This window comes from Anser cygnoides, chromosome 6 (assembly GCF_040182565.1).
Source record: "Anser cygnoides isolate HZ-2024a breed goose chromosome 6, Taihu_goose_T2T_genome, whole genome shotgun sequence".
NCBI lineage: Eukaryota > Metazoa > Chordata > Aves > Anseriformes > Anatidae > Anser > Anser cygnoides.
In genome coordinates, this window is record NC_089878.1 from 25,294,387 (window position 1) to 25,319,366 (window position 24,980).

General features: G+C 69.1%; 3 protein-coding genes across 10 annotated transcripts; 2 read left to right on the forward strand and 1 right to left on the reverse strand.

Annotated features, from left to right (window-relative positions):
- Positions 1-2,300: 2,300 nt before the first annotated feature.
- LOC106029819 (gap junction gamma-1 protein-like) lies at positions 2,301-5,260 on the forward strand. 4 transcript variants are annotated; one of them, XM_066999064.1, is made up of 4 exons: positions 2,585-2,601; positions 3,461-3,501; positions 3,718-4,922; positions 5,037-5,260. In XM_066999064.1, the coding sequence occupies exons 3-4, from the start codon at positions 3,743-3,745 to the stop codon at positions 5,042-5,044; spliced, it is 1,188 nt and encodes a 395-aa protein (XP_066855165.1). In that variant the 5' UTR covers positions 2,585-2,601; positions 3,461-3,501; positions 3,718-3,742; the 3' UTR covers positions 5,045-5,260. The 4 variants fall into 4 exon arrangements, with proteins under 4 accessions (XP_066855166.1, XP_066855164.1, XP_066855165.1 ...); XM_066999065.1 differs by lacking the exons at positions 2,585-2,601; positions 3,461-3,501 and adding an exon at positions 2,301-2,439; XM_066999063.1 differs by lacking the exon at positions 3,461-3,501 and having other exon boundaries at positions 2,479-2,601.
- Positions 5,261-6,896: 1,636 nt separating this feature from the next.
- Positions 6,897-9,101, reverse strand: INHA (inhibin subunit alpha). The gene is made up of 2 exons (XM_048072183.2): positions 8,696-9,101; positions 6,897-8,070 (listed from the first exon to the last, which is right to left on the reverse strand). Exons 1-2 carry the CDS (start codon positions 9,042-9,044, stop codon positions 7,337-7,339), a joined length of 1,083 nt encoding a protein of 360 aa, XP_047928140.2. The 5' UTR covers positions 9,045-9,101; the 3' UTR covers positions 6,897-7,336.
- Positions 9,102-9,312: 211 nt separating this feature from the next.
- OBSL1 (obscurin like cytoskeletal adaptor 1) lies at positions 9,313-24,885 on the forward strand. Of its 5 annotated transcripts, none has more exons than XM_066999269.1 (27): positions 9,313-9,940; positions 10,814-11,929; positions 12,521-12,790; positions 12,892-13,152; positions 13,427-13,732; positions 13,856-14,128; positions 14,221-14,496; positions 14,621-14,893; positions 17,153-17,425; positions 17,658-17,933; positions 18,014-18,286; positions 18,496-18,771; positions 18,850-19,125; positions 19,344-19,619; positions 19,818-20,099; positions 20,855-21,130; positions 21,216-21,491; positions 21,571-21,837; positions 21,927-22,196; positions 22,284-22,550; positions 22,785-23,051; positions 23,282-23,394; positions 23,512-23,665; positions 23,743-23,904; positions 24,046-24,150; positions 24,247-24,513; positions 24,723-24,885. In XM_066999269.1, exons 2-27 carry the CDS (start codon positions 10,900-10,902, stop codon positions 24,728-24,730), a joined length of 7,053 nt encoding a protein of 2,350 aa, XP_066855370.1. In that variant the 5' UTR covers positions 9,313-9,940; positions 10,814-10,899; the 3' UTR covers positions 24,731-24,885. The 5 variants fall into 5 exon arrangements, with proteins under 5 accessions (XP_066855370.1, XP_066855372.1, XP_047928118.2 ...); XM_048072161.2 differs by having other exon boundaries at positions 9,314-9,940; positions 10,862-11,929; XM_066999271.1 differs by lacking the exon at positions 17,658-17,933 and having other exon boundaries at positions 10,862-11,929.
- Positions 24,886-24,980: the final 95 nt, after the last annotated feature.

Here is a 24,980-nt window from a genome sequence, read left to right on the forward strand (position 1 = left end):
GTAGCCTTGTTTCTTATCAAGCTGCGTGACTGGAGGGACCTGTTGTTTGCTTCCAGCGGGCCCTCCCTGCCTCAGCTCCAGCCCCTGCGGGACGTGGAGATGTAACAGCAAAAGGCACACGCGCCCCGCTGCTGGCAGGCCCCTTCCCGTGGGGCTGCCCTACAGCTTGTAGGGGAGGGGGACAGCGGCAAGCGTAAGTCCAGGAGCTGGACTTGATTATCCTTGTGGGTCCCTTCCAGCTCGGGATATTCTGTGATTCCGAGCTTGGCGTGAGTGCCGCGGGCTGCTGGCAGTGCCCAGGAACCAGGGAGGAGAGCCTGGCAGGTGAGCACGGTGCCGTCTACCCGCTGCCATGCTTCATAATCAAGCCAGAAGAAAGGGAAGGGGACTTTATTTTGAATGGTCTCAGCCTTCCCTCGGCACCAGCTTGTGGCGTGGAAGCTGTTCATTGCCCTTTGTGCTCCTCTGATGGAGCGTGCCTCCGCCCGTTATCAAAAGGATACTAAAGGGGTTGTGGGGCTGTCCCGTATCAGGACAAACAGTCCGTAATGGAGCCGTCTGCTCCCTGTCCCAGTGCCAGGGCTGTTTAATCTGGGAAGAGCGTGTTTGCCGCTGGGACAGGATGCGTGCTGCAGCCCCGTGCCAAGCAGGCGGAGCTGGCTCACCCTGCGCCAACGCCAGACAGGCGGGCTCCTCTCCCACCTGGAGCAAACACCACGGGCAGCTGCCCCACCAGCGGAAAAAAAGGCTGTCACAGCAGAGCCAAGATGGAGAAACGAGGCTGCTGGCGATGCTGGGCACCCCGAGGCACGGTCTGGTGGTGGCAGAGTCCCAGAGGATGCCTCCGTCTGGCTGAACACCCAGCATGGACTGCCTGCAGGAGCTATTTCCATGAGCTGTGGGGCTTCCCGCAGAAGCAGGCGCTCTCCCCGTGGCCGGAGCTCTCCTTATCCCTGTGCTCACAGCCTCCTCCCCACTCCCCCTCAGCCACTATCGCCCCAATGACCGGCAGTGCTCTGCGCGCCGCGCGCTTGCTCCAACGGCAGGCTTTGCCCCGCGGATGTGGTGGCTCGGGGCTGATCCTGGTTTTGCGGTCGGTGACTGTGCTCCTGCTTCCTCGTGAGCGGGACCCTGCAAGGCTGCTGCTCTCGTACACCCTTCCTGCCCGAGGGGGGCCCGGCCCTGTCAGCCTCAGCTGATGTGGGGAGGGATGCGGGTGGGCAGCACCCTTCACCCACCGCCTTCCTGGTCTGCGTGCTTGTGGCTTTTCCCTCTGCCCTGGGGAGAATGGGCGATGCCGCTGGCTCCGATGCTGTAAGCACACGCTGAGGCTAAAGCCTGGTGACACCACCACAGGGGGAAACGAGAGGGCTCCGAAGCCGATGGCTCTGTGGGGGCAAGCACCGTGATGCCTGCCATGAGGCAGGGGTGGCTGGCGCTGGCCTTGGGGCCCGGCCTCCCCAGCCTGCCTCAGGAGAGCGCTGCCCTGGCCCAGCCAGCGGCTCCCTTCGGCGCGGTGACCTCGCCTCGGGGAGCCTCGTCAGCACGTGCCTGTGGCACCAGCGAGGCCACCCGCCATGGGGGCAGGCCCTGCATGCGGGTCCCTTCTCAACCCGCGGTGTTTCCCCGCGTCCCCAGCTTCTGTTCTCCTCGCTTCTCCCCGTGCCTGGGGCTGCGCTGCCGTGGCTCTTGCTGACTTAGGGCACGGAAGTGACAAGGCCACCGTTACTCAGCGGGCCCAAAATAACCAAAAAGCGTGCTTCGGCAGGGCGAAGCGGCCTTTCACAACCTCACGCGGGCACCGGCTTTTCCCCGGCTCTCCGGGTTGCACAAGGAGCGGGCTGCTCTGCCCTGGATGAGGTGGGCCTGGCTGAGCCGGCGTGGGGATCCCCAGCCTGACAAACACCTCCGGGGACAATTTTAGCAGCGGAGACAAAGCACGTGGCCGGGGTGCCGTGTGTGTGGGGTGCAGCTGGGGGTGCCTCAAAGCCAGGGAGCTGGCTGGGAGGGGGTGGGGGGAGAAAGCACCCCTCGCTCTGAAGAGATGGGGGCCGCCAGGAGCCCCCAGGCACGTTGTGCTCCACAGGAGAGCTCCTGCCTGCTCCCCGTCCCCCCGCTCCTCACGGGGAGGTCCGGCGGGGGAGACCTGGCACCAGACGCGGCAGCACCGTTACTCCGGGGGGCTCGCACGCCCGGAGCGCCGCCTCCCTCCCCTCTCGGACCAGGCTCCTGGGGACCCCCCCCCCCACGTCCCCAGACCCCACGACCCCCCGGGGTGCCCCAGCGGGAGCGGCCCCGACCGCCGTGCGCCCAGGGGGCTGAACCGGCCCCCCGGGGGGGGGTGCTTCGGCGGCTCCCGGGGGCCCCCCCGGCCCTGAGTCACGGCCGGGCGGAGCGCCCCGCCCGCCGGGAAGTTGCGCGGCCGCGGCGGGCCGGGAGGTGAGAACGGGGCGGCGGCGGGGCCGGGGTGGAGGCGGGGGGGGGGGGGGGCCGCGTACCGGCGGCGGGCGGGCGCGGGGCGGGGCGGCCCCGGGCCCCTTTGTTCGGCGGGAGGCGGCAGCGCCGTGCCGCCGCTTTGTGCGCCGCTCGTCCCGGAGCGCCGTGAGTGGGGCGGCGGGGGGCTGATGCGGGGCGGGGGGCTCGGGGGGGTCGGGGGGCTCCGCGCTGCCCCGGGGGGCTCCGCGCTGCCCCGGCCGCGGCTGGGCTCCCCTCGGCCACCGGGGGCCCCCCGCTCCGGCCCTGGGGTCGGGGCGTTGCGGTGCGGGCGCAAAGCATCGTCCTGCCCGTTGGGGGGCTCCGGGGGGCTCCCGGGGGCCTGGTGCTGCGGGGACGTCGAGGGTGGGTGGCCCCAGGGAGCGTGGTGGCCCTGGTGGGCCGGGCCGGGGCGCCCGGTGCCACGCGCGGTGTCCCGCCTGGTGCTCGCGCCGGGCTCTTTGTGCGGAGGGCGCTGAGCCCGGCCACGCAGCCCCCCGGCTCTGGCGGAGGGCTGGGAGCACAACAATAGAGGCACCGGTGGTCTCCTGGGGACACCTGCCCGGAGGGAGAGGGGCTCGCCCGAGGCTGGGGACGCGTCCCTTCTGCTGCTGCCCCCGAGCCCCCCGGCAGCCCCGCCACCTGCCTCCCTTGCACCAGCCCAGCGCGTGCTGCTGGGTGGCGGTGGCGTGGCTCCTCTTGCGCCTTTGGCCAGAAGCTGGGTTGCTTTCCTCCAAATTTCCTCCCCGACCTCCGGTGCCAGTGGCTTCTCTGGGACTTTTTGCAATTCCCCCGCCGCCCCATGCTGCCCTTTGCCGTCGCCCTCCTTCCCCGTGCTCTGCTCCCCCCGCCGTGCCCGCGCCACAGGGTGCAGCGTGGCTCGGGGACCTGCCCGGGAGCAGGTGGCAGGCGGGTGCCGGCGCTGGGGTGGAGGGAGCTGTCCCCTCGCCCGCCCTCCTGGCGCTGCCATGCTCCCTTGTTTACCCAGGCCTTGCTGACTCTTCCCCCAGATGTGTCCTGTAAGGGACGGTAAGTGTCCTGGCTTTTCCCCTACTCCCCTGGCTGGCAGCAGCACGGGGAGGAGGTGCTGGGAGCTGCCGGGTGCTCCCCGCTCAGTGCTGCCCGGATGCTGCTGGTGGGTAGGGGAAGGGATGTCAGCGCTGGGGTGAAGGACGCTGCTTTGGGGGGGCCAGGCGAGGTGCACCGTAGTTTGTTCTGTGCCTTATTGCCTGCCCTTCCCCGCAGGGTTTGAGCCAACTGCCTGGTCAGGATGAGCTGGAGCTTCCTGACGCGGCTCCTGGAGGAGATCAACAACCACTCGACCTTCGTGGGTAAGATCTGGCTCAGCGTCCTCATCGTCTTCCGGATCGTGCTGACGGCCGTGGGGGGCGAGTCCATCTACTACGACGAGCAGAGCAAGTTTGTCTGCAACACGCAGCAGCCCGGCTGCGAGAACGTGTGCTACGACGCCTTCGCCCCGCTCTCCCATGTTCGCTTCTGGATCTTCCAGATCATCATGGTGGCCACCCCCTCGGTGCTCTACCTGGGCTTCGCCATGCACCGCATCGCCCGCATGCCTGAGTCCTCGCGGCGCCGGGCGCCGGTGGCCCCGCGGGGACGCATGCCGGTGGTGCGGCGGGGGGCCGGGCGGGACTACGAGGAGGCGGAGGACGATAACGAAGAGGACCCCATGATCTTCGAGGAGATCGAGGTGGAGAAGGAGAAGAGCACGGAGGGCGGGGAGAAGCACGATGGCCGGCGTCGCATCAAGCAGGACGGGCTGATGCGCGCCTACGTGCTGCACCTGCTGTGCCGCTCGCTGCTGGAGATGGCTTTCCTCTTCGGGCAGTACCTGCTGTACCGCTTCGAGGTGAGCCCGTCCTACGTCTGCAGCCGCAGCCCCTGCCCGCACACCGTCGACTGCTTCGTCTCCCGCCCCACCGAGAAGACCATCTTCCTGCTCATCATGTACGCCGTCAGCGGGCTCTGCCTCTTCCTCAACCTCTGCGAGCTCCTGCACCTCGGCGTGGGGCGCATCCGCGACGCGCTCAGCCAGACCGCCAGCCCCCCGCACCCGCCCGGCGGCAGCCCCACGCCACAGTACGCCAAGAAAGCCCCCAGCGCGCCCCCCACCTACCACTCGCTGAAGAAGGAGACGCTGAAAGCCCCCCTGCCCAACGGCAAGCTGGACTACAGGGAGAACCTGGCCAACTCGGCGGCGGAGCGCTTCGCCCTGGCCGGCGCTCCCCCCGAGCACGAGCTGGAGCGGCTGCGCAAGCACCTGCGCATGGCGCAGGAGCACCTGGAGATGGCTTTCCACCTCCAGCCGCCCCCGCAGCCCCCCAGCCCCTCTCGCAGCAGCAGCCCCGAGGCCAACGGCATCGCCGCCGAGCAGAACCGCCTCAACCTGGCCCATGAGAAGGGCGGCAGCATCTGCGAGAGGACCACGGGTGAGCTGGAGGGGACGGGACGGGACGGGACGGGACGGGACGGATCCAGCTGGGCAGTGCAGGGTGACGGGGCACCCCCAGGCACGGCTGCTAACCCTCCTCTTGTTCCTGCAGGGCTGTGAGCGCGGAGGACGGCGGGATCGGCCGGTCGGATGCGGCTGCCAGCTCGGGACGGTGACGTGCGTCTGTCCCGTGGGGCTGGCCGGGGCATCCCTGTCCCAGTGGGCAGCTATGGGGACTGGGGCTTGGGGAACCTTCCTTCACTGTTCTTAATTTTTTTTAACAAAGGGAATATCTTATTTTTGTACATTTTTATAAACTCAGCAGCGTGCACCCTGGCATTTTTATACTCCCTTAGTGGAACCCACTCTAGGCCTGCACCTCCCCTCCCTGTCTCCCATTTCACCCCCTTTTCCCTCTCCCACGCCCCATTCCCGCAGCATCTCCCACTTGTGCCTCTCCCCTGTGCCCCCCGTGCTCGCCGTCATCTGCTGCTGAGCGCGTGCAGGTCACGGCAGCAGTACTGATACCTGCGGCGTGGGGGCTGCACCCGGGCTCCGGCTGGCCGGGCCATCCCACGGGGCAGGGCACGGAGCTAGAAGCAGAGGTGGCAGCAGGGACCTTTCCTGGTGGGAGGGACACGTCCTGGTGGCACTGCTGCTGGAAGGTGTGGTGGGGACACACAGGTCCCTCTTTGCCTCCTCTTTGCCTTTCCCCTTCCCGGCTGCTCTTTCCAGGGGACGAAGAGGTTTCTGGGTGCAGGGGGTTCCCTCTGTGGGATCCCACGCTGTCCCCGAGGGGCTGTGGCAGCGGGGGCAGAGCCGTGGGACACCCTCACACATGGGTACGTAGAAGTGGCTGGGGCTGTCCTGCCGGGAATGTGTGCGCAGAGGGCAGGGGCCGGCCTTCCCGTCTCCTCCGCTTCCCTGCCAGCGGCTCCGCTCACCGCGGGGCCGGCCGGGCTTTGGACCAAAGCCGATCCCCTCCTGCTATGGGGCTGGGGGCCCTCTGTGGGGCTGGATCCCCGTCCCACGGCGGGGCTGTGCAGCGCCCGAGCCGGGGTCGGCAGGGAGCCGGTTGGGCATTTCTGATCATCTCAGCACGGGTCGCGCAGTGATTTTGTAGCGTTGTTTTGTACTTGGATGATTGTGACTTTTTTTTTTTTTTTTAATATCTATATTCAGTAAAGGCTGGAGACGTTTTGTACTGAACTTCTGCATCCGGTCCTCTGGGAGGAAGGGGTGGGAAAGGGATCCTACGCAGATGGGCTGGGGCGGGCCGGCTGCCGCTGCCGAGGGGAGGGAAGGGGCGCTGGGGCCGTGGTGGGACCCGGCCGTCCCCACTCGGCCTGGGCTGACTCAGTTGCTCCAGCTGTGCGGGGGCGGCTTCGGCTGGGGCAGCCTCTGCTGGCGTGGCGTGCGGGATTGCTCCAGCAGCCCGTTCCTGCACAGCTGGAGCAGGGGTTTCCTCGCACACCCCAGTCTGCCGCAGCTGGGTGGGATCCTGCCCTCTGGCTCCGGCTCTCCCCTGCCCCACGGCTGGATCAGCCGCGGGTTTCCACCAGCCACCCCGTGCCCCATTTTCGGCCAGCACACCCCATTCCCTCCCCGGGACAGGGGGTTGGAGCCCGACCCCTCTCAGCAGACCGTTCCCCGCTGCCGCATGCTGGGTGCGTGCAGCTCGCCTGTCCCCTCCCTCCTCCAGCCTAAAGCCTCCAGGGAGTTTGCGTCCCACTGCATAACCACACGCTGCCTCTGCGGCCGTTTCTTGTGGAAGCTGGCACTTTGAGGCTGCTTTTGTAAAAACAGCTTTATTTCACTCCTCCCGCTAATCTCACAAACAGGTTGTGCCGCTGGCAGCGGGCTGGCTCGCAGCACCACGTGCCGCCAGCCTTGCCACCTGTGTGAGCCCCTGGCACACCCATCCCACCCCAGCCCTGTCCCCGTCCCTGCCCAGCAGGTGGCTGCGCTCTGCTGCAGGAGCGGGGACCTGCTTCTGCAGCCCCGGTCTTTTATTTTGGGGTGGGGGGAGAAATTTGGGGTGAGCCGGCTGCTGGCACAAGGCTGCCTCTGTGGGGCACGTATCGTGCCGGCAGCTCTGCAGGAGGCACTGCTGGCCCTGAGCCCCGTGCCCTGGCTTGCTGCGGGCTGGGCACAGCCCCGGGGCAGGGCTGGCAGCACCAACACACCCAGGACAGCCTGGGGCCACGAAACCCGGCTGGCACAGAGGAGGGTGGCACCGCCGAAACCTCCCCTCCGCGTCCTTCTCATCCCTGCCCCGGGCCGCGCAGCTCCCAAGCAAGCGACTCCTCCACCCCCTGGGATGGGATCATCATCTGGGGCTGGGGCAGGGCTGCGGGGGCCCTGGGGGCCAGGGGGGAGCCCCGCGTGGGTCCGGCCGTGCCGTGCCAGGCGCTAGACGCAGGTGCAGTCCTGGGCCAGGATGTTGGGCACCGTCTCGTACTTGAAGGAGTAGCCGCCGTCGGAGGTGGTGCGGACGCGCAGCGAGCGCATGGTGCCGGGCAGCGCGGCGCAGCAGAGCTGCACGCCCAGCCGGTGGCTCAGCCCGTGGCCCTCGGCGCAGCTCCCGTGGCAGTAGTGGAAAACGAAGCTGCTGGGGTGCACGATCCACTTGTCCCAGCCCAGCTCCTCGAAGGAGATGTTGAGGGACGCCCGGCGGCAGTTGGTGTGGGCGGCCACGTCCTCGGACGGGCGCTGCAGCAGGCTGAGGGCGGCCGGGGACCAGGGCACGGCGGAGCGGCGAGCCCTCTCGCCGCCCTTGGCACGCGTGGTGGCCACCAGGAAGGGCATCTTGTCCCCGTCGGCCAGGCAGGGGCAGCCGGGGCAGCGCACCAGGAGCACGAAGAGCGGCTGCACCAGGTGGGGCAGCGCGGCGGGGGCGAAGTCAAACACCGTCCAGTGCTCGGGCGTCCGGGACACCGTGGCTGCCACCGGCACCCGGCCCTGCGGGGAGAGGGTCAGCACGTCGGGGGCAGAGTGGTTGGGGGCGGCCGAGGGGCCGGTGTAAAACCAGAGCTGGGCGGACGTCACCGTGCGGCTCAGGGCGTGTGCCGAGGGCTGGAAGAGGTAGGTGAAGATCCCTTCTTCCTCCAGCAGCTTGTCCGGCTGTGTGGGCTCGCACGGCACATCTGCGGGGAGAGAAAACGGCTCAGGGTGCTGTGCCTGAAGCGGGGGACGGGGCATGGAGGGACCTGTGGGTGTTGCGGGGGGGCGCCCTGCTGCTGGCACCGTGCAGCTGACACCTAGTGCCACCCAGCAGCCGCTGCGCTGCGCCCGAGCCCTGCGGCATGGCTCTGCCTGGCTCTGCTCAGCCCTGCCTGAGGCCAGCCTGGCACGGCTGTGGCACCCCGCACCGAGCTCCCCATGGCCTAGGGACGGGGGATTCAGTCCCCCGGAGCAGCTGGGGCTGTGCACCAGGCAGTGCTCCACGGGAACGGGGTTGGCTGAGCTGCGCAGGGAGGTCACCGAGCCCCCCTGTGCCATCGGATGCTGTTAATGTGTCCCCTTCCCATAGCATCCTGTCCTACACCCCAGCACCCTGCCCCAACCCCGAGCATCCTGCCCGCTCTGCCAGCGTCCTGCCCCATCCCTGGGCACCTCGCTCCATCCTTCAGCATCTTGCTCCATCCTTCAGCATCATGCCCCATCCCTTAGCATCCTATCCCCCTACATCCTGCCCCATTCCCAAGCACCCCGTGCCCCAGCCCAGCACGCCTCCACCCTCTCCATCCCAGCAGGGGATGCATCTCTCACCTGTGGAAGGGAAGAGGATCACCTGCGACGTGTCCTCCGGCTCCTCGGGCTGCACGTCGGCGCTTTCCAGGACGTCTCTGCGGTGCACCCTCCTCGCCTCCTTCTGGGGCTCCTCCTGCAGGACGGGGGGGCTCAGGTGCTCCAGCACCCGCGCCCGCACCTTGGCCAGGACGAGCTGCCGCTCGGCACCGGCCCCGCTGCAGCTGGCCAGGGCAGCGGGGGGCAGCACGGCGGGCAGCAGGTGCAGGAGGAGCAGCATGGCCGGGGGGCTCGGGGGGCTCTGCCGTGGGGCGCTGCCTGCCAGCCCAGCCCGTCTGCCCGCGGCGCTCCGCCCGGGGCAGGGTGGCATTGAGACGTATCTGACACTGACGCAAACGTCTGCTCGCCCTGAATATTATCTCTGGGCAGCGAGAGCGCTGAGACGTCTGGAATGTGAGGACTGCAAGGACAGTGTGGTCTGGGGGGGGGGGGGGCACGGCGCCCGGGCAGGGGGGCGCAGGGGGGATGCTGCGGTGGGTGCGTGGGGCTGGGGGGCAGGCTGCGGGTGGGAAGGCGCCGCTGGGATGGACGGGGTGCTCTGGGACAGCTCTGCAGCTCGTGGTGCTGGGTGTCCCCGGGCTGGTGGAAATGCAGATTTTATTTTTTTTTGGGGGGCGGGAGGACACAGCAGGAGGCTGAGAGCGCGGTTTGGGCAGGGTGATGGTGTGCAGAGCCCTGTGAGGTCCCAGCATGGGGAGGCGCATGGGGGAGGCAGGCTGGGCACCCTGGTGCTGCAGATGGCTGAGACACCCCGAGGTCGCAGGGTGGGGGGCTGCCATCGCCAGGGCGCGGGGACAGCAGGGACAGCCCCGGCTCTGCACCCACCCGGCTGCAGCCCGCCAGCCGTGCGTCCCGCATCCTGTGTGGCTCTTCCCGTCCCCGCGCCGTGCACCCCACCCAACGTGCTGCCTGCTGCGCCTGGCCGAGCCCGCACCCAGACCGGGGCTGCTGCACCCCAGAGCCTCCGGGCTGCGGCGCCCTGCCGCCGGGTGCTATACATAGGCCAGCCCTGCCCCGCCGAGGCGCTGAATGGAGCAGGCTCGGCCTTATCAACCCGGCGTGTCATCAGAGGGTATTTTTGGGGACAGCAGCTGCAGGCGTTTGTAACGCTCGGTGCCCGCGTGTTGACGCTGGGGAGCGGAGCTGGGGAAGCAGCAGGAGCAGGGTGCCGGTGCGGGAGCCGCGGGGAAGAGGCGTCGGAGCGAGGTGTGTGTGGGGCAGGGCACAGCGGGGTGACTGGCGAAGGGGGTGGCTGGGGGGGGGAGAGGAGCAGCCGAGCCATCGGGGCTGCCTGTGTCTTTCTGGGGGGGCTGCCAGGGGGTGGCCCGTGGGTCTGGGGAAGGTGGCAGGGATGTGTCTGTGTGGGTGCACCGACTGGGGTAGGGTTTGGGGCAGAAGCTGGCCCTCGGGGACGGTCTCTGTCCTACCTTCACCTTTGGCCCAGCCAGGGAATATTTGGGTTTCTCTTTGCTCCTGCTCTCCCCAGGGGAGGCACAAAGGCTTCTGCCCGGCTTGGCCGTGGTGTAGACAGAGGCCAAAGTGCATGCTCACCCCGGGGGGGTACCGAGCACGCTGCCCTGTGCTGGTGGACACGGTTACCTGCAGTGCTGCGGACAGAGGCAGTGCCCTCCGAAAGCAGGACCCGTCCCTCCGGCCATCCCCCTGTCCCGCGGGGGCTTGAGCGATGGATTATGTCCAGTCCTGGCCTTGGCCACCCCCGGTGGGGATCCTGCCCATGGGACCACCTCTTCCCGGGGACCCCCAGCTCCCCTGCCCCGCTGAGCCCAGCGGGAAGCGCCCGGATGCGGCCGGATGCCTCTAGCCCCATGACAGCCCCTTATCAGCACCTGTGCGCTGAGCCAGCCCAGATGCTGCAGGAATGCAGCCCTGCCACCACCCGATACTGCAGGAATGCCCCAGCGGGTGGGGACGGGCCCGGGCCAGGGCCAGGCCTTCCTTGGCCGCCCCCATCCCCAACACCCTGGGGCCCAGCGAGCGGCTGCCTGCGCCCATCTGGGCAGGGCCCCCCCTCTGACCCTGGGCTCGGTGGCTTTGCTCAGGGCACGATGCTCCACACAGGTCCCCCTGCCGCAGCCTGAGCCCCCTCCCTGCTCTCTGTGCCCCCAGGCTGATGCTGCCCGCTGGCCTCCTGCCTTGAGCCAGTGATGGAGGGGCTTGGGGGAGCCCCCAGGTTCCTGGCCTACCCGCGCGCCTTCACGGTGCAAAGTGGCGCCGACGCCGTCCTGAAGTGCCAGATCACGGGCGAGCCCCGTCCGAGCATCCTCTGGGAGAAGGACAAGGCCCCCATCGAGCCCTCGGGCCGCTTCCACGTGGAGGCCGAGGGGAACGTGTACAGCCTGCTGGTGTCCCGGGTCACCCCCCAGGACAGCGGCCTCTACGTCTGCAAGGCCAAGAACAGCGTTGGCGAGACCTACGCCGCGGCCACGCTCAAAGTGGAGGCGGGGGAGTCACGGCAGGAGGAGGAGGAGGAGGAGGAAGGATGCCCGGGCAGCCAGGCACCCATCTTCCTGGTCGGGCCCTCGTCCCTGCGGGTGTGCCGGGGGGAGGACGTGACCTTCTCCTGCCGGGTGTCCGGGCAGCCCTGCCCGCTGCTGGAGTGGGAGAAGGACGGGCACAAGCTCGGTGACCTCTTCGAGAGCAGCCACTTCGCGGTGGGGCAGGCGCCGGAGGACTGGCACTTCCTCAAGCTGTTCGGCGCCCGGCCCCCGGACGCAGGGGTCTATGTGTGCCGGGCACGCAGCGGCTCCCGGGAGGCCCTGGCCGCGGCCGTGCTCCTGGTGGAGCCGCGGGCGATGGATGGGACCCCCGGCAGCTCCCCCTCCAATGGCCCCCAGCTGCTGGCCGAGCGGCAGCCGCGGCGGCACCGGCACGCAGGGGCGGACACCTGGGCACCGGTGCCCAACAGGGTGCCGGGGGCCAAGGCGTTCGCCGTGAGCGCGGGGAAGCACGCCAAGTTTCGCTGCTATGTCACCGGCAAGCCCAAGCCGGAGATCGTCTGGCAGAAGGACGGCAAGCCCCTGGCGCCGAGCCGCCGGCACCTCATCTACGAGGACCGGGAGGGCTACTTCATCCTAAAGGTGCTGTACTGCAAGCCCCAGGACCAGGGGCTGTACGTCTGCACCGCCTCCAACACGGCCGGGCAGACCCTCAGCGCCGTGCAGCTCCAGGTGAAGGGTAGGTGCATGCCCGGGGATGGGCTTGTGGGGTCAGGGTTTTTTTTGCCTGGCAGGCATCTGCGCACACTGGGGCACCCGGGGTGCATGCAGCGCTTTGGGGTCCCTCCCAGATGGGGCTGTGGGATCAAGGCTGTGGGGCCATCCCCACCCCTCACCTCCCTTGTGCCCGGTGCTGCCCTGCTCCCCGCAGCCCCTGCTGCAAGATGCCCCCTCCTGCAGCCCCAACAACTCGCTGCTGAGGTGCTGGTGGTGGCATCCTTTTGTTTCCCCAGTCCATGCTGTGCTTCAGCACAGGGAGGCATTGCTTCCTGAGGCTCTGGGTGCTCCCCATACCAAATTCCTCCTTCCCAGCTGCTGCGACCCAAAATAGCTGGCGGAAGCAGGGGTCTGCCGTCTGCCACCCCCGCGGCCATGCTCCTGACATGGGAGGAATGCGGGGGCCCTGCACACGTGGGTGCTCACGCTCGGCGAGCAGGACCTGGGTGCAGCCTCCCGGGGGTGGGCAGGCTGGCGGTGGCGGTCCCCGGTGCCCAAGGAGGTGGGCAGGAGGGTGCTGTGCACCCTCAGCGCCCGTCTCTCCTGGCGGCAGAGCACCGGGTGAGGTTCCAGGTGCAGCTGGAGGACGTGGAGGTGGCGGAGCGGGAGGACGCGGTGCTGGAGTGCCACGTGCCGCTGGAGACCATCCCCACCGCCTGGTTCCTGGAGGACCGGGAGCTGCAGCCCAGCCACAAGTACGTGATGGAGGACCACGGCGTGGTGCGGCGCCTGACCATCCGCGACGCCCGCACCGACGACGACGGCATCTACCTCTGCCAGATGAAGGACAAGGGGCGCAGCATCGCAGAGGTCTCCGTCCGAGGTGACCTTTTTCAACCACCTCCTCCTCTGTCCCAGCCCTGCTCCTTGCTTTCCGGCCAGCCCAGCCCGCTCCCCAGCGTCCTCACACGTCTCTTCTCCTAGGGGTGATTGTGAAGAGGCTGCCGCGGAAGCTGGACGTGATGGAGGGGGAGAACGCGGCTTTCTGCGTGGAGACGCGGGAGGCCGTGGAGGGGATCTGCTGGAGCCACAACGGGCTGCAGCTGCACGAGTCGCCCCGCATCGTGCTGAAGAGCTTCGGCAGGACGCACCTCCTGGTGCTGGTGCACGTCACCCGCGAGGACGCGGGCGTCATCTCCTTCACCATTGGGGAGTCGCAGACGTCCTCCCAGCTCCGGGTCAAGTGTAAGGGCCAGGCTGCGTGGAGCTGCCCCACACCCTCCGTCCTCCCTGTTCACTGGGGGCTGACACGGGGGAGAGGTGGGCTGGCTGCAATGGCACTTTGGGGACAAGGTGTTGAGCAGGGCTCCCGTCTCGCTGGCAGGCTGCAGAGCTTCATCACAAGCACTGCGCTGCACTGAAGCACATCCCAGTGAAAAAGGCTGCCTGCCCCCCGTTATCCCCCCCCAACCACCCTGCTGGGAGCCTCGCTGCAGCCAACGCAGGCTGTGCGTTGCAGGTGTGAAGCGGGACCCCCCCAGCGCGCCGGTGGCGGCCCAGATGAGCACGGAGCAGAGCAACGCGGCCCTGCTGACGTGGTGCCCCGCGCCCGACGTGCACCACCGCCCGCCCAGCACCTACGTCCTGGAGCGTCGGGAGGCGGCGGGCGGCGAGTGGGTGCAGTGCCTCACCACCGACCTGGCCGGCCGGGTGCAGGTGCTGGGCGACAGCGTGCCCCGCGAGGCCGACTACTGCTTCCGCGTCTGCGCCGTCAACAAGCACGGCCGCAGCGGCCCCGTGGAGTTCCCCGGATCCGTGCATCTCGGTGAGGGTGCAAAGCCCCTTGGGGACCCCTTTGGGGATGCGGGGTGCCCTGCACAGCGCGGGAGCTGCGTGTGGGTGCTGGCTGCTGGCAGGCTGCCGGAACTGAGCTCCCGCTGTGCTGCAGCCCCCGCGGCTCGCCTGGAGAGGGGCTTGCAGGACGCATGGGTGTGGGACGGCGAGGACGCGCGCTTCTCCCTGGAGCTCTCGGCCTCGGTGCAGGGTGCCTGGTTCCTGAACGGTGCGAGGCTGGGGGATGAGGAGGGTGGCCGGTACGGCGTGCAGCACTGCAGGACGGAGCACTCGCTGCTGATCCGGGGAGCGCAGCTGGCCGAGAGCGGTGCCACGGTCACCTTCATGGCTGGCGGTGTGCGAGACTCGGCCACGCTGCATGTGCAAGGTAAGCGGGCGCTCGCCCTGGGGTCCTGCAAGTGAAAGAGCAGCAGGTGGGGAGCTGCCTCTAATGTTTTTATCCTCTGCGCTGGTTCCCAGCCCCGCCGGCCCGCATCGCCCCGGTGCCCGAAGCCCAGCGGCTCCGGGAGCTGCCGGCGGGGCTGCCGGTGCTGCTGGAGTGCGAGGTGTCCCCGGAGGGAGCCCCCGTCCGCTGGCTAAAGGACGGCGAGGCCGTGCCCCTGGACGGTGTTATCGCCATGCAGGCGGAGGGCTGCGTGCGGAGGCTGCTCATCCGCTCGGCCACCCCCGCGGATGCCGGTACCTACACCTGCGACACCGGGGACGACGCCGTGAGCTTCGTGGTGACCGTGACGGGTGAGCTGGGCGCCGCAGGCACGAGCTTGGATGTGACTTCATGTGCCCTTGCCCCTCTCCTTATCCCCGGCGCTGGGAGCTGCCACCACGTGGGTGCCGCACTGAGCCCCCTGTCCCCGGGCAGAGGCGCCGGTGAGGATCGTCAGCTCCAACGAGGGCGCCCCCCACGCCTACACGGCCGGGCAGCGCGTGGAGCTGTGGTGCCAGCTGTCCCGCGCCGAGGCCCCAGTGTGCTGGTACAAGGACGGGGAGGAGGTGGAGGAGGGCGAGAGCCTGGTGCTGGAGCGCGAGGGGCCGCGGTGCCGGCTGGTGCTGCCCTGCGCCCGGCCGCAGGACGCGGGAGAGTTCGTCTGCGACGTGGGCGGCGACTCCATCTTCTACAACATCACCGTGGCAGGTGGGTGTGTGGGGACGCGTCCCGGGGTGGGGCATGGCCAGAACCAAAGGGGAAAGGTGTTGGTGGCACATCAGAGATGCTCTTGGTGCGTGCTCAGCAGCATGCCTGTCAGGCAGGGGTCTCTGTGGCAGTTTTGGTGCGTAAAACTACCGGGGCTGGCTGGCAAACCGGGCAGCTTGCTCGGTCACCCTGCAGCCCTGCGGGCTGGCACCCAGCATCCCTGCACTGGGGTGTTTGCTGCTCGGTAAACAAAACCTCCCTCAAGGGTCTAAAAATAGTGGGTAGGAGCACCGGCACCTGGCGTGGGGTGGCTCGCAGCTGGAGGCTGAGCTGACGGACAGCGTTAATTGCTGACCTAAAAATTAGTGGTTGCTTGGATACTGGTGATCCAGCCGGGTTTGCTGCCTGCACGCGGGGCCGGCACCGCGCAGCGGCTCCCATGGTCACGGGGCGGTTGTTGGCACGGGTGGGTGGCGGCTCAGATGGCAAAAGATAATGAAACCTGAAAAGGAGTGAAAGGCTTCCTGTTGCTGGCCCCAAAACACACAATCCCACAAACACAGGAAGGCCACGGGGGCAGAGGGAAAGCCTGGTGACAGGGCAGTTTGAGCGCAGCGATAAAAGCTCTCCGCAACTGCAGGAGGTGGCCAAGGGGGGGAAGTTAATGGCAGGGGATGCAGGTGCACGGTGTGATGGGTGATAAGAGAGGCTGGGAGAAACAGCGAAACGGTGGCTGCCGGGAGGGGGAAGAAAGAAGGGATTTTAGCGTGATGGAGTCAAAATCACCCACGGAAAGGACAGGCAGTGCCTGGAGTGCTTTGGATGCAGGAGGCATCATCCGTCCTGTGGCAGTTTGGTGCATGGGAAGTTCAGCTCCTGTAACGCCAGGGAGGGGAAGCACCAGCTGCTGGAGCTCGGCCTTTCAGCCCGGCAGCTTGGCATACCACAGGCTCAAGGGTCTTAGGGAGCCCGGCTCGGTCAGCTCAGTGCTGGGTCACTGGGTAACGGGTACCGGTGTCAGCGGGGCGCGAGGGGGTGCCGCAGCCTGGGGCTGTGCCCGCTCTGGCAAGGAGGCAGGTTTAGCTGGGGGCAACGGCGCTGCCGCTGCGGCACGCTTGGATTCCCCCAGGCATCCCAGCTATCCCCCGGGCTGCTGCAGTGCACGAGCCCAGCTGCCCACAGCCCCGACATCCCCAGATGCCTCCGGGTTTTCTGGCGGCTGCCGGGCGCTGGGGGTCCCTGGGGCCATCGGTGGGGCTGGAGCATCGCCCCCTCCTCCTTCGTGTGGTGCTTCCTGCATGCAGAGCCCTCCGGGTGGTGGCTGCGGGTGGATTTGCACCGTGGCTGTGCTTCCTCAGCTTCAGAGGTTTTTGTTTGTGGGGCCCATTTCCACCTCCGCATCTCCGTGCCGGAGCTCTCGGCCCGTCTCACTCTGTCTGACCCTGCCGTGGGCTCGCTGCCCGCTTCCCAAGGGATTAACACCGCCCGCTGCTCTGAAGGGGGTTCTGGGGGCATGGGGAAATAGCGGACCCAAGCAGGAGGTCGGGGGTTTCAGGTTCAGTGTCCCCAGCGACGTGATTGCTTTTAGCAGGCCCCTCTGGGCAGGGAGCCGCGGGGCGTTTGATCGGGGCGCGGGGCGGATGCAGGCTCGGCGTGGTGCAGCTCAGTCCCTGCGAGCTGGCCGGCTGCCACTGCTGCCCTGCGGTGCGCTGCCGAGTGCCGGCACCGAGCCCTGACGGGGCCGAAAACCCCTCGGAGGGTGGCAGAGCAGACACCCAGCATGGGGCCGGGGCAAGGGCAGGTCGCTGCGTCGGGTGCCGGCAGGGTGCTTTAGTGCCAGCCGTACCCCGTGCCACCCGCGGCCGGGCTGAGCACCTGCGGCACAGCCCTGGCCAGCTGCAGCCCGCTGCAATGCGGGACGTGGTGGTGGGAGCACCCGTGGCCACACAGGGGCCGCATCCTGACCTCTTGAGGGCTTCTCAGCAGGGTGTCCCGGGGGGTGAGCAGGAAGGATGGGGACTGGCACCATGCGGGGATTTACAGCCAGGCTTGAAGTTGGGGCACCAGAGGGGCGAGAGCAGAGGGAGCCCCGGGGCAGGGCAGCCCAATCGCTTGTGCCATGCAGGACATGGATCAGATGTTGGCTTCCAGCTTTAAAACCAGTGAGCAGGGGAAGCCGTTGCCCCACGCAGGGCTTTGCATTGCCCCACTGTCAGCTTGGGTCGACCCACCCGCGCTGAGCCCCGTGTCCCCGGGCAGAGGCGCCGGTGAGGATCGTCAGCTCCAACGAGGGGGCCCCCCACGCCTACACGGCCGGGCAGCGCGTGGAGCTGTGGTGCCAGCTGTCCCGCGCCGAGGCCCTGGTGTGCTGGTACAAGGACGGGGAGGAGGTGGAGGCGGGCGAGAGCCTGGTGCTGGAGTGCGAGGGCCCGCGGTGCCGGCTGGTGCTGCCCTGCGTCCGGCTGCAGGACGCGGGAGAGTTCGTCTGCGACGTGGGCGGCGACTCTGTCTTCTACAACATCACCGTGGCAGGTGGGTGTGTGGCACAGCGGCAGCCCCCTGCCCCTTCTCCTGCCCTCGCCTCCCCCTTGCTGCCTGCGCTGGCTCCCTGCTGTCCCACCGCAGGGTGCAGCAGCTGCAGCTCCTCGGCAGGGCCGGCTGCTCCATCTCCTGCCAGGGCAGCCCAGGGGCCCCGCAGCCCACCCTGTGTGTGGGCCAGGCACGGGGGATACAGCCCAATCCCTGGTCCTCTTGGTCCTCCCAGCCCCGCCGGCCCGCATCACCCCGGTGCCCGAAGGCCGGCAGCTCCAGGAGGTGCTGGTGGGGCTGCCGGTGCTGCTGGAGTGCGAGGTGTCCCCGGAGGGAGCCCCCGTCCGCTGGCTGAAGGACGGCGAGGCCGTGGTGCCCTCCGAAACCCTGGCCGTCCAGTCGGAGAGATGCCTGCGGAGGCTGCACGTCCCCGCAGCTGCATTGTCGGACTCAGGGACGTACACCTGCGATGCCGGGGACGATGCCGCCAGCTTCAGGCTGACTGTGATCGGTGAGCTGCCGGGGGTGACATCCTCGCCTGGGGCTCACGCACCGCCTTGTCACCGCGCTGAGCCCCCTGTCCCCGGGCAGAGGCGCCGGTGAGGATCGTCAGCTCCAACGAGGGCGCCCCCCACGCCTACACGGCCGGGCAGCGCGTGGAGCTGTGGTGCCAGCTGTCCCGCGCCGAGGCCCCGGTGTGCTGGTACAAGGACGGGGAGGAGGTGGAGGAGGGCGAGAGCCTGGTGCTGGAGCGCGAGGGGCCGCGGTGCCGGCTGGTGCTGCCCTGCGCCCGGCCGCAGGACGCGGGAGAGTTCGTCTGCGATGCTGGAGACACTTCTGTGTCCTACCACGTCGTGGTGGCAGGTTGGTGGCACAGCTGGGATGCCATAGGGGAAGGGAATCTGGGCTGCGACGTGTGCTCCTGCCCTGCAGCAGCTCTGCCGCCGTGTGCTGGGGGGGAGAGGCTGTGACCCAGCGCCTGCACAGCCCCGGGGACGGGGACACAGGTGAGGGTAAGCAGCGGGAGGAGCGGCGTGGCTCGCAGCTCTCACCCTTCCTCTGTGCCCCGCCAGAGCCGCGAGTCAGGATCCTGCACCCCGCGCAGCGCTCGCTGGAGCTGCCGGTGCTGGCGCCGGGGCGCGTGGAGCTGCGGTGCGAGCTGTCCGTGCCCCACGCCCCCGTGCGCTGGTTCAAGGACGGGCTGGAGGTGGACGAGTCCGACAACCTGCGGCTGCTGGTGGAGGGCGCCCGGCGCTGCCTCCTCATCCCCAGGACCAGCGCGGAGGACACGGGCGAGTACATCTGCGAGAGCAAGGACGAGGCCGTCTCCTTCGACGTCAAGGTGTCAGGTTAGTGGGGAGCCTTTCCCAGCCCGGGTGAGGGTGACTGGCTCCTGCTTGGAGCTGTGGGTGCCGCTGTCCTTGCAGAGCCCCCGGTGATGATCCTGCAGCCACGGAGACCTCCCCCGGTTGTGAAGGTGTCCCCGGGGGACACGGTGACGCTGGCCTGCGAGCTGTCCCGCGCGGACGCGCCCGTGCGCTGGGCCAAGGAGGGCGTCAGGCTGGAGGCTGGGGGCAGCCTGGTGCTGGAGGAGGAGGGCGCCCACCGGCGCCTGCTCATCCCTGCTGCTCGAGCCGAGCACTCTGGAAAATATGCCTGCGATGCTGGCGATGACATGGTGACCTTCACCGTCCAAGTGTCCGGTGAGCGAGGGGCTGGGGCGCTGGGTGCTGGGCGCGTGGACACGGGGCACTGTGCACCCATGGATTTGGGGGGCTGTGGTCAAAGCTGGAGGGGGGGGTCCTCCCCTCAGCACCCGTGCTGTGGGCAGCCCCCCGGCATGGCTCCCCACGGGCCAGACCTCGCACGAGGGGCTCCCGGCCGTGGTTAATGGTAGCTGTGGTGCTGAGCGGTGCCGCAGACCCCCCCGTCAGGATTCTGGAGAGGGACGCGCTGCTGACCCGCCGGCGCTGCCGGGCCATGGAGGACCTGGTGCTGGAGGTGCTCCTCTCACACGCCCACGGGGAGGTGAAGTGGTACAAGGACGGGGAGAAGCTGCAGGACACGGGGCACGTGCGGCTGGAGGAGGACGGGGCGCGCCGCTCGCTCGTCGTCCTGGGTGCCACGGGCGGGGATGCGGGGGAGTACCTCTGCGACACCCGTGACGACAGCATCATCTTCTGCATCACCGTGGAAGGTAAGGGGGAGCTCCCTCGTGGGACGGCACCACCCAAGGGTGCAGTGGATCCTCCCAAGGGTGCACTTGGTGCTGACAGAGGCTGACTGCTCAGGACAGGATGCAGGGAGCCTTCCTCTCCCCCCACCCCACAACGCCACCCTGCAGCCGGAGCCACCGGCTGTGGCTCCCGGTGCCACACCGTGTCTCTCTCTCCAGCTCCAGAACCGCCGGTGACCATCGTGGGGAACACGGGCACCACGCAGCACCGCTGCCTGGTGGCCGGGGAGGACCTGGTGCTGGCCTGCGAGCTGTCCCGGCCCGATGCTGCCGTGCGCTGGCTGCGGGACGGCCGCGAGGTGCAGCCGGGGGAGCGGGTGCAGGCGGTGTCCCGCGGGGCGCTGCGGGAGCTCACCGTGCGGGCGGCACAGCCCGGGGACTCGGGGTGCTACGTCTGCGACGCTGCCAGCGACCGCATGGTGACGAGCGTGGAGGTGGCAGGTGAGAGGGTGGATGTCCCTCGCTCCCCTGGTGCCGCGTCCTCCTCTCCTGCATGTCCTGAGGCTAACCCAGCGTCGGCGAGGGGAGGGGACAGCTCTGTGACCTGCTGGTGGCAGGGGACAGGGTAGCAGCACCAGGGGAGGGGGGGAGTCCTGTCCCCAAGTCCTGCTGCAGTTGTCAGCCAAGAAGGGGCATGTCAGGGCCGTCAGACGCATACCTCCTGCCTCCCCAGGCAGGGGCTGGTTAAATTTATCCTTGGCCGGCTCCCAGGCGCCTCTCCTCCTGCTCTGGCTGCCAAGGGCTGAGCTCAGCCCCAGACTTTATCAGCTGGGGATAGCGGGCCGCGCGGGGTGGGAGAGGGGTGGTGCAGGCAGGTATCCCCGATCCCAGCAAGGCGCTTGGGCTGGGGAGGGGGGTGGAAATTAATGGCCCCAACCCAGCTGCTGGGCTGCTTGTGCGGGGGGGGGGTGCGGGAGCGGGCTCTGTCAGCATTCCTGCCTGGGGCCCCGTCCTCGGGGGGAGCTTAGCTGCCAGATGTGACCAGCCTGCCTCACAGAGACCCCCAGTCAGCCCCGCTGTGACCCACTGCAACCCCCAGTGACTCGGGCATCCCTCAGCTGGTTGCACTGTCACCCCACTGCCCCTGCTCTGCGGCGATGTGCTGTGGCACCGCAGCAGTCCCCCCCATCAGCAGCATCACCCTGTCCCTGCGGTGCTCACCCCTGACCCGTGCCGTGTCCCCCCGCGCACCGCAGCGCAGCCCGTGCGCATCGTGAACAAGGAGGAGGCGCAGAGCCCGCTGGAGGTGCTGGAGGGGGACAGCGTCACGCTGGTGGCCCGGCTGTCCCCGGAGGCGGCGGCGGCGCAGTGGCAGAAGGACGGGCAGACGCTGCGCTCGGGCGGGCGGCTGCTGGTGTGCAGCGAGGGCCCCGCGCGCAGCCTCACCATCAAGCAAGCGGAGCTGGGCGACGCCGGCGTCTTCCTCTGCGATGCCGGCGACGACGAGGTGAACTTCACGCTGCTCGTCAAGGGTAAGCCCGCCGAGACGTCCCCGGGGGGGGCAGGGCTGGTGTCCCTCGTCCCAACACCGGGCTGAGCCCCCGCTCCCCATCACAGAGGCGCCCGTGCTGTTCGTGAACAAGCAGGAGGAGCGGGAGAAGCTGCTGGTGCTGGAGGGTGGCAGCGCCGTGCTCTCTGCCGTCGTGTCCAAGGAGCGAGCCGACGTCACCTGGCTGGGTCCCCAGGGGCACGTGGTGGCCGGCGAGCGCTGCCAGCTGCGGCAGGACGGCCGCGTGCACAGCCTGGTCCTCTGCAACGTGGCCAAGGAGGACGCCGGTGTCTACACCTGCCTGTCCCCCCACGACCAGATGCAGTTCGATGTCAGCATCCGGGGTGAGCGTCGCTGGGGGGGACACGCCGCGGCGCACTGGGAGGGGACCCTCCTGCTGATGCACGGGGCTGGGCTGTGCAGAGCTGCAGGTGAAGTTCCTGCGCGGCCTCTCGGACGTGCGCGCGCGGCAGGGCGAGACGGTGGTGCTGTGGTGTGAGCTGTGCAAGGCCAGGGGCGACGTGGTGTGGCTGAAGGACGGGCGGCCGCTGGCGCCCGGCGCCCGCCGGGAGGTCCGGGTGCAGGGGCGAGAGCGCTCGCTGGTGCTGAGCCGCGTGGGGCCCGAGGACGCCGGCGAGTACTGCTGCGAGTCCAACGACGACCGGACGCTGGCCACGCTGACGGTGCAGGGTGAGCACAAGCCCCCTGCGCTGGGGGCCCCCAAAACTCCAGCCCCCGCCCCGTGCCGGGGGGCACTCGCCCTGACGCCCCCGCTGCAGTGCCCAGGGTGGTGGAGATCATCGCGGAGCTGCACAGCCTGACGGTGCTGGAGGGGGACGACGCCACCTTCAAGTGCATGGTGTCCCCCGAGGACGTGGCCGTGGCGTGGCAGCTGAACGGGCAGCCCGTGGTCCCCGGCGAGCGGCTGCTGGTGGCCAGGAGCGGGCTGTGCCACAGCCTCACCGTCCGGCGGTGCCAGCCGGCCGACGCGGCCACCGTGACGGCCAACGCCGAGGGGCTGCTGAGCACGGCCCGGCTGAGTGTGCAAGGTGAGTGTGAAGGGGACGGGGGGGCGGACCCGCACGGGCAGCCCCGGGGCCGCACGCCGACCCCGTGCCCACGCCTTGGCCCTGCAGAGGCGCAGGTGCTGTTCGTGCAGAAGCTGCGGGACGTGGTGGTGGAGGAGGAGCAGGATGCGTGCCTGGAGGTGGAGGTGAGCCACGAGGCGGCCGAGGTGCAGTGGCTGAAGCAGGGCGTCCTCCTCCAGCCCAGCGGCAAGCACCAGCTGCAGGAGTCGGGGCGCCGGCGCACCCTCACCATCCGCAGCGTCGGCCCCTCCGACCGCGGCACCTACCGCTGCGAGAGCCTGCACGACCGCACGCAGGCCAAGCTCAGCGTGGAGCGTGAGTACCGCCTGGCCCCGCGGGGACGGGGACGGGGACGTGGGCACCGCCTGCTGCAGGGAAGGGCTGTGCTCGGACAGGGAGGTGGGCAGCGGGGCTGGGGATGGGCAGTGGGAAGGCAGCAGTGGGAGCCTGGTAAACTGGGCTGAATTCGGGGCTTGCTCCAGCAAGGACTGGGCAGGTGGAGGCTCTGGGGCATGGGTGAGCACCGCTCATCAACGTGGTCCCTCGCAGCCCGGAAGGTGTCGATCCGGAGGCCGCTGGCAGACGTGGAGACCTTCGAGAAGGAGACGGCCACCTTCCTCCTGGAGCTGTCCCACTCCGGCGTGCCCGGGGTGTGGGCACGGGGCGGCGTGCGGGTGAAGCCCAGCAGCATGTGCCGGATCAGCGCCGCGGGCTGCACGCACAGCCTGACGCTGGAGGGGCTCACGCTGCAGGACTCGGGCACCGTCACCTTCACCACCGACACCCTGCGCTGCAGCGCCCGCCTGCTCGTGCGGGGTACGGCACTGGGGGGACATGGGGACCCAGCACTGCTTGTCCTCCACCCGGGGAGGTGGCAGGGCTGAGCAGGGCCACTCTGGGCACGTGCTGGCACATGGGGAGCTTGCCCATAGCAGTGCATGAAATCCCTGCGATGAGATTCCCCCAGGCACCGCTCCCTGTCCCTGCACCCCCGAGCCGAAGCCTTTCTCCCCTGAAGCTCTCCGCCCCGTGTCCTCTCCCCTCAGAGCCTCCCATCACCATGCTGAAGCTCCCGCGGGATCTGGGGGTCCCGGAGTCGGGGGTCGCCACCTTCGAGTGCGAGCTGTCTCGCCCCACCGCCGAGGTGAAGTGGCTCAAGGTGAGGCCTCACAGCCACCCCACCCGTGCTGACAGCAGCACCCTCATCCCCCGGCCAGGGCTGCGGGCAGGGGACACGCAGCCCCCCCGGCGCCCCCTGACCCCGCTGCCCGCACAGGACGGGAGGGAGCTGCGGCCAGGGCCCCACTGCCGCATCTACTCCGTGGGTCGGCGCCGCCTCCTGCAGCTGGGCCACTGCGAGCTGGCCGACGCCGGGGTTTACACCTGCGATGCAGGCGACTGCCAGGCCTCCGCCACGCTACACGTCCACGGTACGGCCCCTGGACACCCTCCCCCTGCGAAGGTGCTGGCGCCTGCCCGGTCCCAGCACCCTGCCCCTGTCCCGCAGAGCACCAGGTCCGCGTGGTGCAGGAGCTGCAGGACGCCCGCGTGCGAGAAGGTGACAACGCCGTCTTCACGTGCGAGGTGTCCCACGGGGACGTGGCGGGCGAGTGGCTCCGCGACGGGGAGAAGATCAAGGTGTCCAGCACGGTGAAGATACGGCAAGAAGGTGCCGCATGCACCGCGCACCGGGCAGCCTGCGCACCCATTTTGGGGCTGGGAAAGGGAGAGCTCCATTTGGCGTGGATCGTAGGGCCGGGCAGGGTCCCAGCACCCCGCTTACTGGGGTGCCAATCTCCACTTCCCGCAGGGACCCGGCACTTCTTGCTGCTCTGCGCCGTGCGCCCCGAGGACGCGGGACGCATCCGTTTTGCGGCCAGGACAGCCGCCTCCGAGGCCAGCCTGCAGGTGGAAGGTAGCTCGTGCGCGGGGTGGCCGGGCTCTAGCGCCGCGACAGTGACACGGTCGGCCCCTGGGGTCCCGATGCTGATGTCCCTGCCCCACACGCCAGCGCTGCCCATCAGGATCGTGAAGCCGCTGCGGGACAAGACGGTGCTGGCGCGGCACAAGGCGACGCTGGAGTGCACGGTGTCGCACGCCCGGGGCCGCGTGCGCTGGCTGCGCGGGGACACCGAGATCTTCGCCGGGGACAAGTACGAGATCTGCAACCTGGACTGCTACCGCACGCTCATCATCCACCGCGTGGGCCCCGAGGATGAGGACTCGTACACCTGCGACGCCTTCGATGACCGCTCCACCGCGCGGCTCCTCGTGGAGGGTGAGCGGGGAGGGGACCCCACGGGGACGGGGTCACGCTGGGAGCCCCCAGCAGTGACCCCACAGCCTCCCTCGCCCCTGCGCCCATCCCTGGCACCCTGCCCTCACCCACCATCGCTTGGAGGGGCTGATGCCCGGGGTGGTGCCCTGTTGGGACACCCCGAGTGTGCCCACTACCCCCAAGGACGCTGACACGCTCCGTCCCCGCAGGGAGCTAGGCGCCGGGATGCAGCACGGGGGCTGCGTGCAGACGGAAGGACAGACGGCGGTGCTGGGAGACGGGGTCACATTTCCCCCGGGACGCACAGACAGAGGGAGACCATCTCCGTCCTGCCCCTGCCTCATGGCTCTGCATTAAACAGCCTTTTTTTTTTCCCGACGTGGCTTCTTCCTCCCCAGCGCTGGGTCCCAGCCCAGCACGGCAGGGCAGCGGGTCCCCGCGGGGCACAGACCTCGGGGTCCCGCTCC